The sequence below is a fragment of the Populus nigra genome, chromosome 2 (assembly GCF_951802175.1).
Source record: "Populus nigra chromosome 2, ddPopNigr1.1, whole genome shotgun sequence".
NCBI lineage: Eukaryota > Viridiplantae > Streptophyta > Magnoliopsida > Malpighiales > Salicaceae > Populus > Populus nigra.
Genome location: NC_084853.1, coordinates 45,007,726 through 45,023,949, shown reverse-complemented (window position 1 = coordinate 45,023,949; position 16,224 = coordinate 45,007,726). Strand labels below are relative to the sequence as shown.

At 33.0% G+C, this 16,224-nt stretch overlaps 2 protein-coding genes across 2 annotated transcripts; both read left to right on the top strand.

Moving 5' to 3' along the window:
* The first annotated feature begins 367 nt into the window (after positions 1–367).
* Positions 368–1,138, top strand: LOC133681605 (uncharacterized). The gene is made up of 2 exons (XM_062104694.1): positions 368–454; positions 642–1,138. The coding sequence occupies exons 1-2, from the start codon at positions 411–413 to the stop codon at positions 922–924; spliced, it is 327 nt and encodes a 108-aa protein (XP_061960678.1). The 5' UTR covers positions 368–410; the 3' UTR covers positions 925–1,138.
* Positions 1,139–9,341: 8,203 nt separating this feature from the next.
* On the top strand, positions 9,342–10,115 carry LOC133681606 (uncharacterized). The gene is made up of 2 exons (XM_062104695.1): positions 9,342–9,409; positions 9,545–10,115. The coding sequence occupies exons 1-2, from the start codon at positions 9,366–9,368 to the stop codon at positions 9,993–9,995; spliced, it is 495 nt and encodes a 164-aa protein (XP_061960679.1). The 5' UTR covers positions 9,342–9,365; the 3' UTR covers positions 9,996–10,115.
* Positions 10,116–16,224: the final 6,109 nt, after the last annotated feature.

The following is a 16,224-nucleotide window of genomic DNA, read 5'->3' as shown; positions in this document are numbered from 1 at the left end:
TGAAATTCCTTTAAGTAATTTTTTAATCACTGTGAAATTAAATATTAATTGGTTTTAAAAATTACTCGATGTCGCTTGAAAATTAAAACCCGAGTGGATTTCTAATCATTCTTGTCGTCCGGTCAAGTTTGGTGACGAGTGTCGTTTTTTTTTAACAAGGAGACGAGGTTAGAATTTTAGCGAACGTCAGGATTCTTTAATTTTTATTTAGCTCAATACGGGTTTCGAAAATACGTCTTTAGAGTTTAGACATAGCTAAGGAGTAAAGACGTCTTGAGGACCCCACTCGACTTTACTAGGCACCTCCAGCTGTGACTCGCCGCCTATAAATAAAGGAAGCCTTGCCCCTCTTCGCCCATCTTGGAACCTCGACCTCGACAACATCTCTGTAGCAAAAGAAAGAAAAGAAAATGGCTGCAAACCAGAGGCCAAATCTTGGTTTCGAGAGAGACAGGTTCTTATAAATCTCTTTGCTTTCTTCTTCATCTTCTTTTCTTTTACTTAATTATTTAATCAAGTTAGTACGAATTTCCTTTTCTTACCCATTAACTTCCTCGACAACAGAACAAAAGTTATATATATACACACTGTTTTGTAATATGATCTTGCTGCAGCAATTTTAATTTTGTTAATGGTGACAGCATCGCTGTGCATCATGGAGTCTTCGCTCTGCTCGTGGACACATTAAATAAACAGATCCAAGTGAAATACCAATCCATGCCCACTTCTCCATACGATACTCACAAGTGGGTCATGTCAGCATTTTTGGCGGCTCTATTTGTATACGCGACAGCATCGGTGGCCGAGGCCATACCGCGGAGCCAGGAATCAGTTTACCAGAGGCTTGCCGGCAACATCCGCCTCTTTGCCAGCGCCCTTGCTACAGTTTTCCTTCTGGTGCTTCTTATCCCAGCTTGGGGGTAGTGTATCATTTCTGTTCCGTGGATTTGTTTATTTGTGTCAAGAATTCTACCAATTGCTAAGCCGAGCATGTACTGACATGCTGGGAAAGCTATTTGAAGGTGAGAGGAGCCGTAAAGAGGACCCAAGCAAGTCAGCAGAAAGTGTAGCATTGTATTAAATGATTGTCTTCGATTCACTTGCTTCCGCCCACCCATTCTCTTCACATGTATTCTTAGATTGTTAAGATATGTTGTATTTGTTGGCGTACAAGAGAATTGAATAGAGAAGAAGTCACTTTTTCTACGATTCTTTTTGCATATATGGGAATTGCAAATGCAGAGGGCAGCACCGAATCCTTTTGACTTCATTTTCACTTGCGAAGTCAGTTATACGCCACATGATGATTGTTAAATGCCCTGTACCGGACAACATGTTTCGTTGCAGCTCAGGTTGTTATTTTGTTTAATATAAAAAAATATTAAGATGTTATTAATAAGTTTATAATTAAAAAAATATATAAAAAATTAATTTGACTATTTTACGATGCAGACTGCTGTACGTCCGTGCGCTTCACTAGTAAACGACGTCTCCCTATTTTTCTTTTTCTGTTTTTCTTAAATGTTTTTTTAAAAAACGCCTCGTTTGTGTGAAGACGGGCGCTGAGCTCTAAAAGGGACCCTCTCATGGGCAACTTATTTGTTTATCTTTTTATTCTAATGCTGTCTTTACTTGTCGGACTTGGCTCAAAATTCTATAACAAACCTGTACTATTAAGTGATGGAGTTCATACGGAAAAATTACTTTTATTTATTATTATAACTACTTAGTTACATACTTTTGCCATATAAAAAATAAAAAATAATTACTTTTATTTATATATTTTTTAAATAAAAAATAATTTAAAAAACAGTTGAACGAGACAAACAATCATACCCTTAATTAAATTAATTACAGTGTCTTCTTGTTCAAACAACATTAAAAGAGGTAAAACTTACTTTACTGATTTTATTCTGACAAGGTTATCGAAAGTGTTAGAAAAAACGGATGAATTAGCCACCATTTTTACTTGTGACTCACCGTGAAGATATTTTGGTGACTTTTCCGTTTTCAATGATAATTTTGTGGATCTTTTTTTTGTAGCTCTAAAATTAAACGGATGAATTGGCTTTGACAAGTCATGAGCTATGTCACTCGGTATGGTAAGTTGATTCTGTAAGTTTATTATGTTAAAAAACAAAAACCATGAAATACTCTCAGCTAATATTGGTAGCATTTCGAAAAGCGGCCAATTGCTTGGTGAATTTTTTTTTTAAAAATTTAAATAATTATTTTTATATATTGATTTTAAAACTAAAAATTTTTAAAAATATTATTTTGTTATATTTCTAAATAAAAAAATATTTTAAAAAATAATTGTTACAATAATAACAAACACTACATTTATGACAAAAGAAAAGGCTAAGGCCCGGGTCCCCGGTTTGATCGAGTCACCAGGATTAATTTTGATTTTTTTTATAAATCAAAACGATATTGTTTTTGTAAAAAACAAATCAATAGACTACAACTTGATTTTTGATCGGGTCACTGGGTCAACCTGTCTGGTCAGCCGGGTTAGTTGGGTTTTGAACTTTTTTAATTTTTTCACAAACCTGGTCCGGTTCTAGCTTCGGGCAGGACGGATCCCGGATCGACCTGCCAGGCCGAATCGGCTTTTAAAACCATGTAAAAAAAGATAAATGATAAAATTTTAAATGTATTTTTGGGATGGAGTGGAATGATGCTAACTAGTACTTACCAAATCTTCTATCGTCTTGGTTTTTCTGACTTTTTCGTCTTGGTCTTGGAGTGGGATGATGCTAATTGGGATGGAGGACGTTTAGCTCGAGACGTATCGCCCGTTTGCTTTCTTAATTGTTTCAAAGAGAAAAAAACCTCTTCCGCTTCTACTGCCATTCTAGAAGTCTCCAGTCATATGCAATCATTTTCATCCTTTTGTGTTGCTTAAAAAAACAAAATCCTTCTTCGGCATATCCATTAAAGAGTGTACGCGTTTATTTTTTTTTTAAAAATATAAAAAATATTATTTGTTAAAAATATCAAATAAGCGCTGTTTCGCATGTTGATATTTTTAAATATTTACAATAAATTAAAAAAATACTATGATTGATTAAGAATATTAAATTATTATCAACAGGTTTTTCGAAAACATCCATTAATCGTACTATTAGCATAAATCTATTAACTGTCTTTAATCACACACACTAGTTTCTTGACGGGCACTTTAAACTTGTATTATTTAATTAGTCTATATATAATTCTGTGTAAAGGCGAACTTTCTTATTGTTCTTGTAATTCTGTGTTACAAGGCTTTGATGGACCTGCTACTATTTTGATGAAAGGAGACGTTTTTGGAAGACGTCTTTTGACTTGGGGACATTTTAATGGTTATCGAAGCTTTCCAAGAAGGGCCCCACACAAAGTCCCACCAGTCAGAAAATACCGAAAAGGCCAGCCAGAACCTCCCTGCCCTCAACGTCTATAAAATGCCCTCCCCGCCAAAAACTTGAAACCCATTCGAGCTTCAGTATCTGTGTAAAGAAATAAAACAGAGCAGAATGGCTGAGCACCTTAGGGAAAATCCTGCTTTCGAAAAAGAAAGGTTAGTCTAAAATAAATTTCCTGACTTTCTCTTTCTTGGATTAATGCTTCCTTCACTTCAATATTTTCTTTTTTCAGTGTTGAAGCTTCACTCAAGGGATTAGCCTCTTAAATTGTCCTTAATTTTTGCGTACTTAGCGATTTTGATTTTTGTTGTGATGGCAGCATTCTTATACAGCATGGAGTATTTGCCCTCTTGATTGGGACCCTAAACATTCAAATCCAAATGAATAGCCAATCAAACCCACTTGACAGTCACGACGTTGTTATGCCAGTTTTCCTCGTTACTCTGTTCATATATGCAGCGGCATCGGTGGCCGAAGTTATGCTCCGAGCTCGAGAATCAGCTTACTACACACTGGTTGGCAAGCTCCGACTCTTTGCCGGTGCCCTTGCTGCAGTATTGCTTCTAGCAATTCTTGCTCCAGTTCTGGGGTGCATCATTTCCGTCGTCTGGGCCTGTATATTTATGGGAGTCGCATATGAATCAAGCCAAGAGTTGTACACCATTTTAAGCCAGATAACTAATGAGTTAGTTGACATGGTGACCAGGCTAATTGCACGCGTGAGGAGCCGCAAGGAGGAACCAAATCAGCCACGTGTCCAGGTCACTACATGTCCTTAGAATTTATATAGAGTAATTGGCACGGGAAAATACTTGTTTGGGACTATTTCCTGTTGTTCACCTCCTCCCCACCCCTTTTTTTATTTTTGTAAAAAAAAGCATTGCATGTTCGAAGAGGAAGATTTGAGAAGATATTGACTACGAGGGATTTACTTGGCATGTAATGAAATAAGATTTTTTTATTTTTTTATTTTATTTTATTATAGGACTGGCAGATTTTTATTTTTATCTCGACTTATGGTCAACATGCTAGCAAAAAGGTTTGCGTCTTCAAGCTTCGCTAGCGGCTAAATACAAATTCGGTTAAAATATGCTTCACCCAGCACGGTACACGTCAGAACATTTAGTTTATCTAACGCGCTTTTGTTAGAGGTTGTGCTCAAATTTTTTTTGATGTAAAAAGATAATATTTGAAGCATTAAAAAAATTGTGGGATTGTAATTAAAATCGGTATAATAGTTAAAACTTAAAAAATCTCGTTCAGGCTATTTTTTTATATTAAATTTTAAATTAAATCATTTAAAAATTGTTCCAACATGACCTCATTTATTGGTTAGATCCCAAAAAAATAAAAAAGACTATGTTCGCTTTGGTTAGTCGCAAAATTAGCAAACTGAGTTATGAATTTTTTTGAATTGAACTAAATTTTTTATTTTATAATTTTATATAAAAAATACAAAAATTGATCAATGATCAATTTAATATTAAATAATAAAATTAATTAAAAAAAAACATGATATTAAATAGTGGGATTGTGAGAAAAATATAAAAGATTAAAAAACGAGGCCGAAGAACTACAGCTGGGTTATAGATTCTGATGGGTTGAACTAATTATTTTATTTTCTAATTTAATATAAAAAATTAATTCATAATCAATCAAGAAAAAAAATCAAAAAATCAATTAAAAATAAAAATAAAAATAAAAATAAAAAAGCCCATTCTTGCATGAGCGAGGTTGGGCCTATTAAAAAGACTTAGACGAGTTGATAAGAGATAAGCCCAAGTTTCAAACTCATATTCTCAACATTACTCCAATGATTTAAAAAATATATTAACTCTGTTTACTGTTGATACAGTAACCGATTATAATCTCTTTGGAAGCTAGACTTGAGCCACCACGTGGACGAATCTAATACTTGGCACGTGATCCATGGATCTCCTGCAAGGAAAAACAAAATACCCTCGCTACAAAGAAAATCGGATGCAGTTAGAGAAGAAATTAATATTCAGGTAAGTATTGGGATTATTTTCCTATGGTGGTTGAATATGAAATATTGGCAAATTACAAAATATAACTAAATAAGCTGGTTGTTTACTGTGCACCCACACTTATTTCACAGCTCACTCTTATATTCATGGACTTTTTTTTTTTTTATCATTGAACTTTATTTATTTATAATTTCATCACTATAAACTAAGTTACGTGACCATGTTTTTATGTGGTGGTATAATATTTTATTTACATACTCTAGTTAATTCAATATTTCATATATTATTTTGATGTTGAAATAAAAATTAATTTTACAAGATAGAATTTTAGATTATTGATAAAAAAAATCAAAAAATAAAGAACCGAAATTAAAATAAAAACAGTCTTCTTTCATTTAAAGCATGGCAAGCTTCAATTTCGCCCTCCAAGTTTTGCTTTTGAAATTTCAATCCTTGTTCGTTTAATTATTTATATCTAGATTCTAAACTTTATTTTTATTGAATTTCAATCCTTGAACTTCCATAGATGTGATAGAAAGTTATTATAAAACGAAGACGATAGATAAAATATTTGATGATCAATGTTTTGATTATAAAAATAACAATCTTGTTATTAATGAGTTTTTTTCTATGATGAGAGTTGAGAGTTTATTGTATATTGTGTATATGTATTAAAAAGTAAATTCAAGTACATAAATAACATTTATATAGTTTAATTTTTATTTTTAAAGTGATTTTAAGATGCTTTATTGTTAAAAATTAAGGGGCTCAAAACTTGAACTTTGCGTTTTTTATTATCAAAATGATTAAAATCAGTAATGGTAGACAACAAGTCTCTTATCTAGATAAAATAAATATAAAATAAGAGATCGAGATCTTATTCTTTTCATAATATAAAATAATATAAAATAAGTAGCAAAACCATATGAAATAAAAACACACATAAACACAGAAATAATCAGTAATGGTAGACAATATGAAATAATAAGTAGCAAAACCAAGCAAATGGCAACAACTTTCTTCTTCTTCTTTTCCTCTCTCCTAGGCTAGGTGCGTTTCAGAACAACAATGCCTAACTTTGTTTTACTTGATTTGATCTTTGATCTTATTTTTTAACTAATATCTTCTTCATTGTTTCCTTGAAACTGTTTTGTTTAATTATTATTTTTTCAGTAATTGGTCTTCTATAAAGGGTTTTTACAATTTCGTAATAACAAAAACAAATTACTATAATTCATCTTTTAATTTGTTTTCTTATGAAATTTTAAATAAATTACTTGTGTTTTTACTATACGTTTATAATTTTGAGAATCGTATATACCTAACAATCAAACTAAATCTTGATGATAAATACAAGAAAATATATAAAATAAAAAAGATAATTGATGTAAAATATTTGTATTTTTATATGTTTTTTACTTATTGCTATGAAGATTAACTTTCTGATTTAGTTTTTAATTAACATTTGTATTTTCTTAATTTACCATTTAATACTTTTTTAATTAATTGTATCGGACACATATTATTTTTCCATATTTTAGCTAATAAGTTTTATAATACTATAAAACATATTAATAATATAAAGACTCTTATTTATTATTTTAAAAATAGCGAGAATAGATTGGACTAGTTTAGTTTGTATGCTCGTATTATATCAGGGGACCATAATTGTTTAAAACATAAAAAATTATAGATGTCAAGAAATTATTTAGCATTGCTATTAAATGCAAAAATACAATTATTCTGTATTTGCTTTCTATCAAGATATTTTTTTATTAACTTATTTCTTGTTTATCTTAACAAATACAAATTTTTTAATTGGAATCTTGTTTTAGTTAAAAAAATATTTATAATCATTAAAGCAAGTTAACAAAAATATAAAAATAATATCTTCATATTTTATGTGTGATTTAAAGATGAAAAAAATATTAAATGTGATAAAATCATGTTCAAAATTTATATAAAAGGTTTTTTTTAAAAAAACAATATGCATCAAATTTTCATGAATAATTTATTATTAGTATTATTATTTTCATATCATATACATACTAATTTTTAAAAATATCAAAATAAGAATAAGAATTTAGAATAATATTTAAGAGCTGTGTCAACTTTGAAGTGCAAGTGATTATGGTGATTTTTTTCTCGGAGTGCAAAACAAAACACAAAAAAATAAAAATAAAAATCAGACCAAGCATCTAGCCCAACAATAACAAATATATTAACCCGCGCGCCTAATCTTGCTTTAATTTTTTATTAGGGGGCGGGTGACATGCCATCCTAAATAAAAATATTGTATGTCTTGGCGCTCGAACTTTATAACCTCTTGCTTCAATTCCTTGCATGAATTAACTAAATTACGATATAAAGTTGTTATTATTTTGATGGTGAAATAAAAATTGGTTTTAGAGGATAGGGTTTTAGAATATTGTTAAAAGATTGAAAGATGAAGGGCTAGAATTTAGATAAAAACAGTATTCTTTCATTTAAAGCATGATAAACTTCAATTTCAACCTCCAAATTTTTATTTTTGTGTTTTTAATCCTTGTTCATTTAGTTATTTATATTTTAATCCTAAACTTTATTTTTATTGCATTACAATCTTTAGACTTTTATAGATGCAAGAAAGTCATCATAAAATAGAAATGAGAGAGAGAATATCTGACAGATCATATTTTGACTATAAAAAGGATATCCTTTGTTATAATTAATTGTTTTTTAAAATGAGAGTTTAATGTAGATGGTATTTATGCATCAAAGGGTGGATTAGAGCACATAAATATTTTTTATTTAGTTGTATTTTTATTTTCTTAGTAATTTCGAGGTGTTTTAGTGTTATAAATTAAGGGATCAAAACTTGAACCATGCACTGTTCATCATCGAAGGTGATTGAAAACAATAATGCATGGGAGACAGCAAATCTCCTATTTAGATAAATAATATGCCATCCATTCTATTAAAAAAGAAAACAGAGAGACATGGGTTTGTGTATTGTTATATGTTTCTTTTTACTTACTGTTATGACGTTTTGTTAATTAACATTTGCAAAGAAAAATTAATTTACCATTTTAATATATTTTTTAATCAATTGCATCGGACACATATATTGTTTTTCCATTCTTTAGATAACAAATTTTACAATATTATAAAACATATTGACAATATAAAGACTATTTTCTATCATATTAAAAATTAATTTGAATTATATTAAAGTGTAATGCATATAGACTAGATTGGTTTGTATACTCACACTATATACTATAAAGAATTTTTTTAAACATAAAATAATATTTAGGTTTTAGAGAATTATTCAGTATTGTTATTAAATACAAAAATAAAAATAACTAAATAAAAATATTGTATATCTTAGCATACAAACTAATAATCTTTTGCCTCAATTCCATGTGCTAACTAACTACATTATGATAGAGAGTTATTATTATGTGTATTAAACAGATATATTAACTTGATTAATGTTTGCATGAATAGTAAATCACCATAAGCATCCCAGGACCCAAGCTTTTCTAGTTTAATAAGTTTGATAGTTTAGTTTCATTTGAAGTAATTAAGATAACTGCAATAAACTATTAACCCACCAATCGAGTGGATGGAGGGTGTCATTGGCCCACTATCCCCGCATGTTTGAATTGATGATTAAAACCTTACAGAACTCAACGTGTCAATCCCTAAACCGTCGATTCAATCACCCTTGCACCTCCATTCATTTAGCTACGAAGTTGATATTTTAGCGAGAAGCTTGGATTAATTAATTTCCCAGGACGCCGGCTTTTCAAAAATACGTCTTTGACCAAATTGACAAAACGAAAGACGTCTTTGAATTTGAAGACCCCACCCATTTGTGGGGTCAACTACGATTCGAGACTTTAACCCTTTTCCTCTCCTACAAAATGCCCCATCAATGAAGCAACGACACTTCACGCATTTATCTATCAAAGGAAGGCTGCAGAAAATGGCAGAAAACCACCCGCCTAATCTTGGTTTCAAAGGAGACAGGTTACTCTAAATCCCCTTGTCTTTAATTTTTTTTTCAATCAAGTTCACAGGGATTCAAATTAAATTCCCTTTTCCCTTTATTTCACCGTCTTCAATTCTTGTGTTTAAGTAATTTTAATTTTGTTATGATGACAGCATCGTAGCGCAACACGTCATTTTTGCCCTGCTCGTGGACACGTTAAGCAACCAAATCCAAGTGAAATACCAGTCAATGCGAGTTTCTCCATTTGACACCCACCAGAGGGTCATGTCAACATTTTTTGCTGCCCTGTTTATATACGCCACAACATCAGTTGCCGAGGTTATACTCCGGACGCAGAAATCAGTCCATCAAAGACTTGTCGGCAATATTCGCCTCTTTTCTAGCGCCCTTGCTATAATTCTGCTCCTGGTGACTCTTTCCCTGATTGTGTCCTGCATCATTTCTGTCCTGTGGACCTGTTTATTTGTGAAGTTAGCATATGAATCATGTCAGGATCTCTGCCAGTTGCTAAGCCAAACAACTGATGAGGTACTGCGCATGTTGAAAAAGCTAAGTGCAACTGTGAGGAGCCCCGAAGAGAAACCAAACCAGCCGAATGTCTAGGTCCTTACAAGTCCTGAGGCAGATTAGAATAATGTTAAATCATGGACTTGTTGCTCCTAGCCGCTTTTTGTAATTTACGTTGTGATATTGTTTTTCTAACGCGCTAGAGAATTTGATAAAGGATAGGATATTCCCTACAAGATTTAACAGTTTTACTGACGAAATTTTTTTATCGGTGTAAGACACATATTCCATCGGTAATTATATTACCGATATAATCAAAGACAGAAATGATCCGTCGGTAAATCGTTCGCCGGTAATGTTTTGTCCGTTGGTAAATCCGTTGGTAATAGAATTACCGACGGATTTACTAACGGAACAGACGCGTCAGTAATAATTTTTTTATTACCAACGAAATTACCGATGGACAAAACATTACCGGCGAACGATTTACCGACGGAAATTCCGTCGGTAAATCCGTCGGTAATTATTGAAAAACATTTTAAAAAAATTCATTTAATAAAATTATAAAATAATTAAATTAACACTGTATAATATATACTCAAAATGCTTGGAAAAAAGAATAATAAAATCAATTCAAACAAATTTGCAACAAATAAATAAAATAAAAAAATTAATTCAATTAAAAAATTAATTCATATGAAAAAAATGAAGTTGCAATTGCTAAAAATTTAAAAATCCTATAAATAAATCTACTAAAAATTGATCTCATATGAAAAAAAAATCTCACAACAACATTTATACAATTATTAAGAACAAAAACAATTAAAAATAAAATAAAAAACAAATATAGTGAAAAAAATCATGAAAAAAGAAGAAAAAAGAAAAATCTTACCTTAATGTAGTTGCGAGTGAAGCTAAGGAGAGAAAAAAAATTTCATTAAGCATATTAAGTAAAAAAAAAAACTAAGAGGATAAAAGAAGAAAGAAGAAGAAGACATACCCAAGCATGGAGGAAAAGAGAAGGAGATGAGGAGAGAAAAGAAAAGGAAGAAATAGATAAGAAATGATGTTTTTTACATAAAGTGAAGAAGAAGAAGAAGACATACCTTAATGATGTTTTTTACATACAGTGAAGAAGAAGAATAAGAAGAAGAAGTAGTAGTAGAAGAAGAAGAATAAGAAACAGGTCTGTCTCTTGTGAAATAAGGGCATTCAGGCTTTTTATTGGGACGCTTTACCGACGGATTTACCTATGGATAATTAAATATTAATATTTTTTAATTATCCCGTCGGTAATTTCATCGGTAATATTTAATTTAAATTTTCAATTTCGTAAAATTTTTTCAGAAACCGCCAAAAAATTACCGACGATTTTTCAATCTGTCGGTGATTCCGTCTGTAATATTTAAATGAAAATTTTAAATTAATTGAATTTTTTCAGAAAACTACCAAATAACACCGATGACTTTTCAATCCGTCAGTGATTTACTCTCTGGAAAATACAGACGGAATTTTCCGTCGGTGATTTACTCTCTGGAAAATACCGACAGAATTTTCCGTCGGTGATTCCCTTTGTAATTAACATGATGAACAATGTTCATAATTTACCAACAAATTTACCAATGGAATCACCGATGTAATTTGTTCCGTCGGTAATTTCGTTGGTAAAAATGACACATCATTATTTTTTTTTGTTTTGTTTTAATTTTTTTTCTCACGGTAATTCACTCGGTATATACTGAGGGAATATTTTCGTCGGTAAAATCCCTCAGAAATTTACCGATTGAAATATTCCCTCGTTATTTCCGTTGGTATTTATCAATTTTCTGGTAGTGGTTATTGACATCTGAAAATTGAATGAGACTTGCAAAGTTATCTGAGCTAGATTTATTTGGTGGTCAAGAAGCTCATATATAGAGGGGCTAAATAGGATGGAGTTTGTGCTTAGATCACCAGTTCAAGGCATTCCTCACCCTATATATGTATGGTCGTGTCTCTCGTGACGATAATAAGATATACTTATCTTTATGGATTGGGCTATCATTTTGATTTTGTTAAGCTTTGAATGGACTTCATCTATACTGCAAGCAAGAAAAATCTTCAGAAAATATAAAAGAAACCCCATCAAAAATAAAAAAAGTTTAATTTAGACTATTAGTTCATTGCATAGGGCATGGATTCTCAGTTAGACAAAACAGTCCTCGCGGAAACAATTCGGTCCGGTCTCCTTTTTGACAATAGATCGGTGTCATTAATAAATTTTTAGTTATCATATTTTTTTTTTTTGCCGAGGTCATGCTCGTGATTAAAACGGAGTAGAATGGTGCTTGGTAATTACCAAATCTTCTTCTTCTTTCTTTTCCATTCCTGTATATAACTGTCTCAATAAAAAAAATTCAAAAATAATATTTGAATATTTAATAAAAGAGGAATAAGAAATCTCCATAAATGACAGATCTTCTTCTTACATAGTTTTGATTCCAAGCAGTGGAAAGTATCTTTTTTTTATTTCCCATTTCTATTCAAATGAGTAATTCAAAGTGATGTAGCAAAAACTGATGATAAAAATAACACTCTGCAGGGTAATTCAATTAATGATCAAGAGCCTATAAATAGGCATTACATAGTGCATAATGAACCCACTAACCCATGATTCTAGCAACACAATCACCACTCTCTTAGCCACCTAAACACATTCCTAAAGACTAGGTCCATTACGACTAAATCAGCATAAAATAAATAATTAAATAAAACAATGAATTAAATAAATAAACTTTAACACCCTCCCTTAAACTGAAATCTGCAGATAACAGTTTAAGAGAAATCATCCTTCTTCAGTATTCTTAATTACTGCTGATCGCGAACACATTCCAAGTAAACCGCGCAATTTCATAAATGCAGCAAGTTTAAGAGGTTTGGTTTGTATATCTGCAACTTGATCTTCACTTCTGCAATAAACTAGGTTGATCATGCCATCATTACTGAGATCTCGCAAGAAGTAGTATCTCACATCAATGTGTTTGCTTCTCCCATGTAACACCGGATTTTTGGAGAGTTTGATAGCTGAGTTGTTATCACAAAATACCGTTGTAGCTCCAATTTGCTGAACCTGTAAATCTTCAAAGATTCTTCTTATCCAAATAGCTTGACAAGCACAAGCTGTGGCAGCAATAAATTCAGCTTCGGTGGTGGATAAAGTAACAATTTGTTGCTTTTTTGAAGACCACGAAACTGCACCTGTGCCAAACATAAAAACAAATCCCGAGGTGCTTCTCCTGTCATCTTGATCACCTGCATAATCGCTGTCAGTAAACCCAACCAGCTCCATCTTTTCTCCTTTCTTGTAGAACAACCCAAAATCCTTAGTTCCTTGCAAGTAACGAAGGATTCTCTTGGCTGTAAGCAAGTGCATTTCCGTGGGATTTTCCATATACCTGCTGATTAGGCTTACAGAATACATAATGTCAGGTCTTGTTGCAGTTAAATACATTAAACTGCCAACAATTTGCTTGTAAAGTGTGTTGTCCACTTTCTTCCCTTCATGATCTTTGTTGAGCTTTAAACCAAATTCAGTTGGAGTGCTAACAGGATTGCAATCCTTCATCTGAAATCTTTCCAGAATATCATGCACATATTTCTTCTGACCAATAAAAATGCCATTTACAGTTTGCATCACCTCTATGCCAAGAAAGTAATGCATCAACCCAAGATCAGACATTTCAAATTCAACCATCATAGAACTCTTGAAATCTTTAAACATATCAGCATCATTTCCAGTAAATAGAAGATCATCAACATATAAGCAAATAATAAGTAATTTCCCCCCATCTCCAATTTTAACAAATAATGAATGCTCATATGGACACTTATGAAATCCTTCTCTTAAGAAATAAGACTCAATACGACTATACCAAGCTCGTGGAGCTTGTTTTAAACCATAAAGAGCCTTTTTCAAACGATATACTTTATGCTCATATCCGATCCTAATATGACCAAGAGGTTGATCAACAAATACCTGCTCCTCCAAGTTTCCATGCAAGAATGCCGATTTGACATCAAGCTGGAAAATAGGCCATGAATTCTGTGCAGCCAATGCAATTATCAACCGAATTGTATCATGTCTTGCAACAGGAGCAAGGACCTCCGTATAATCAATTCCATACTCTTGCTTATACCCTTTGACTACCAATCTTGCCTTATACTTATCAACTTCACCATTTGCCTTCAATTTGGTTTTGAAAACCCATTTTACGCCAATGGATTTTTGTCCTGGTGGAAGATCAATCAACTCCCAAGTATCATTTCTTTCAATAGCATCGATCTCATCATCCATTGATTGCCTCCATTTTTCTTCTTTGACAGCACTTTCAAAGGTCATGGGATCACAATCTGCAAACAAAGCAAAATAGGTAATTGGATCTTCAATTCCATTTACCTCATAATCTTCCATCCAAGTAGGCCTTTTACGGATACGAGGACAAGGTGGAGCTGCTGCAACAGGAGCTACTGCCGTGGGTGGGAAATTTCCAGCAGCTGCTCCTGTTGTTGAGTGAATTTCAGCAGCTGTTTCTGAGCAAGGCTGCTGCAAAATGGCTGCTGCTGCTGACCCCAAATCTGCATCTATTTCAAAATCAGCATGCATAGGCTGCTGCCTATCCCAATCCCAAGTTTTCACTTCATCAAACACAACATCACGGCTGGTCACAATCCTTTTTGTAAGAGGATTGTACAATTTATAGGCCTTGGAGCACTCACTCATGCCGAGAAACACACACTTTTCACCCTTATCATCTAGCTTCTTTCTCTTCTCATCCGGGACATGTGCATAGGCTATGCACCCAAAAATTCTGAAATACTCAACATTGGGTTTCCTCCCACTCCATGCTTCTTCAGATGTCATGTTCTGGACTGAAAAAGTAGGGCTTCTATTCAGCACATGAATACTCCAATTTACTGCTTCCGGCCAAAATTCCTTTGGGATTTTTCCTCTAGCTAGCAAGCTCCTCACCATGTTGAGAATTGTTATGTTTTTTCTTTCGGATACACCATTCTGCTGTGGTGTATAACTAGCTGTTAATTCTTTGCGAATGCCATGCTCTCCACAAAAAACATCAAATTCAGTTGAACAAAATTCACCACCACGGTCTGTTCGGAGAGTCTTAATGAGCTTCCCTGCCTCATTTTCAGCTTTAGCTTTAAAGCTTTGAAACACATAAAAAGCTTCCGCCTTGTGCTGTAAAAAATAAACCCATGTCTTCCGAGTAAAATCATCAATGAAGGTGATTAGATACTTTTTACCTCCATTTGAAGATGGACTAATCGGTCCACAAATGTCCGAGTGCACCAATTCAAGAGCATGCTTTGCTCTCCACGATTTGCCTTGCGGGAATGGAGAACGATGTTGTTTGCTAACAACACAATCTTCACATATTTGTGAAGGAATATCAATTTCAGGAAGACCTTTGACCATATTCTTCTGCTGAAGAGTTTTTAGGCCACTAAAATTCAAATGGCCATAACGAAAATGCCAAAGCCATGTTGGATTCTCAATTTCAGCAATAAAACAGGGCTGTGATATCACAATTTCTAAAGGAAACAGCCGATTTGAGCTCATTTTCACTACTGCAATTGACCCTCTCAAAGGATCATAAATTTCACAAATACCATTCTTTATAGTTATCTCATACCCCTTCTCTTGCAATTGACCAGCACTCAATAAATTGCTTTTTAAATCGGGCACATAAAGCACATCAGAAATTGTTTCTACAAAACCATTCTTGGTCCTAATCTCAATATCACCCTTTCCTAAAGCATTCACAGTAGAGTTATCACCAAAGCTTACTGTCGAATTAAAATCTTCATTTAAATAAATAAAGGAAGACTTACACCCACACATATGATTGCTGCAGCCCGTATCCACAAACCAAATTTCAGACCCCTGCTGCTGCTCCCGAGACCCCTGCTTCAGCTTCTGGGTTGTCTCCACAGCCATTAGCAGAGTTTCTTCTTCCCTTCTCTCGGCAAAATGTGACATCTCAGCTTTGTCATTGTGTATCCTGGCATAACACTCAGATCGGTAATGCCCAAATTTGTGACATCTAAAGCATTCAACTTTGGACTTGTCACCTTTGCCTCTATTTTGTCCCTCAACACCCCTAAAATTGCCTCTGTTCCCCTCAACACCCCTAAAATTCCCCCTGCCTCTGCCAAAATTATCAACAGCCCTAAACTGGTTTCTATAACCATCTCCCCTGTCAACAGCCTTAAACTGGTTTCTATAACCATCTCTACCTCTCCCTCTGCCTCTTCCTCGGAAATTTGAGGA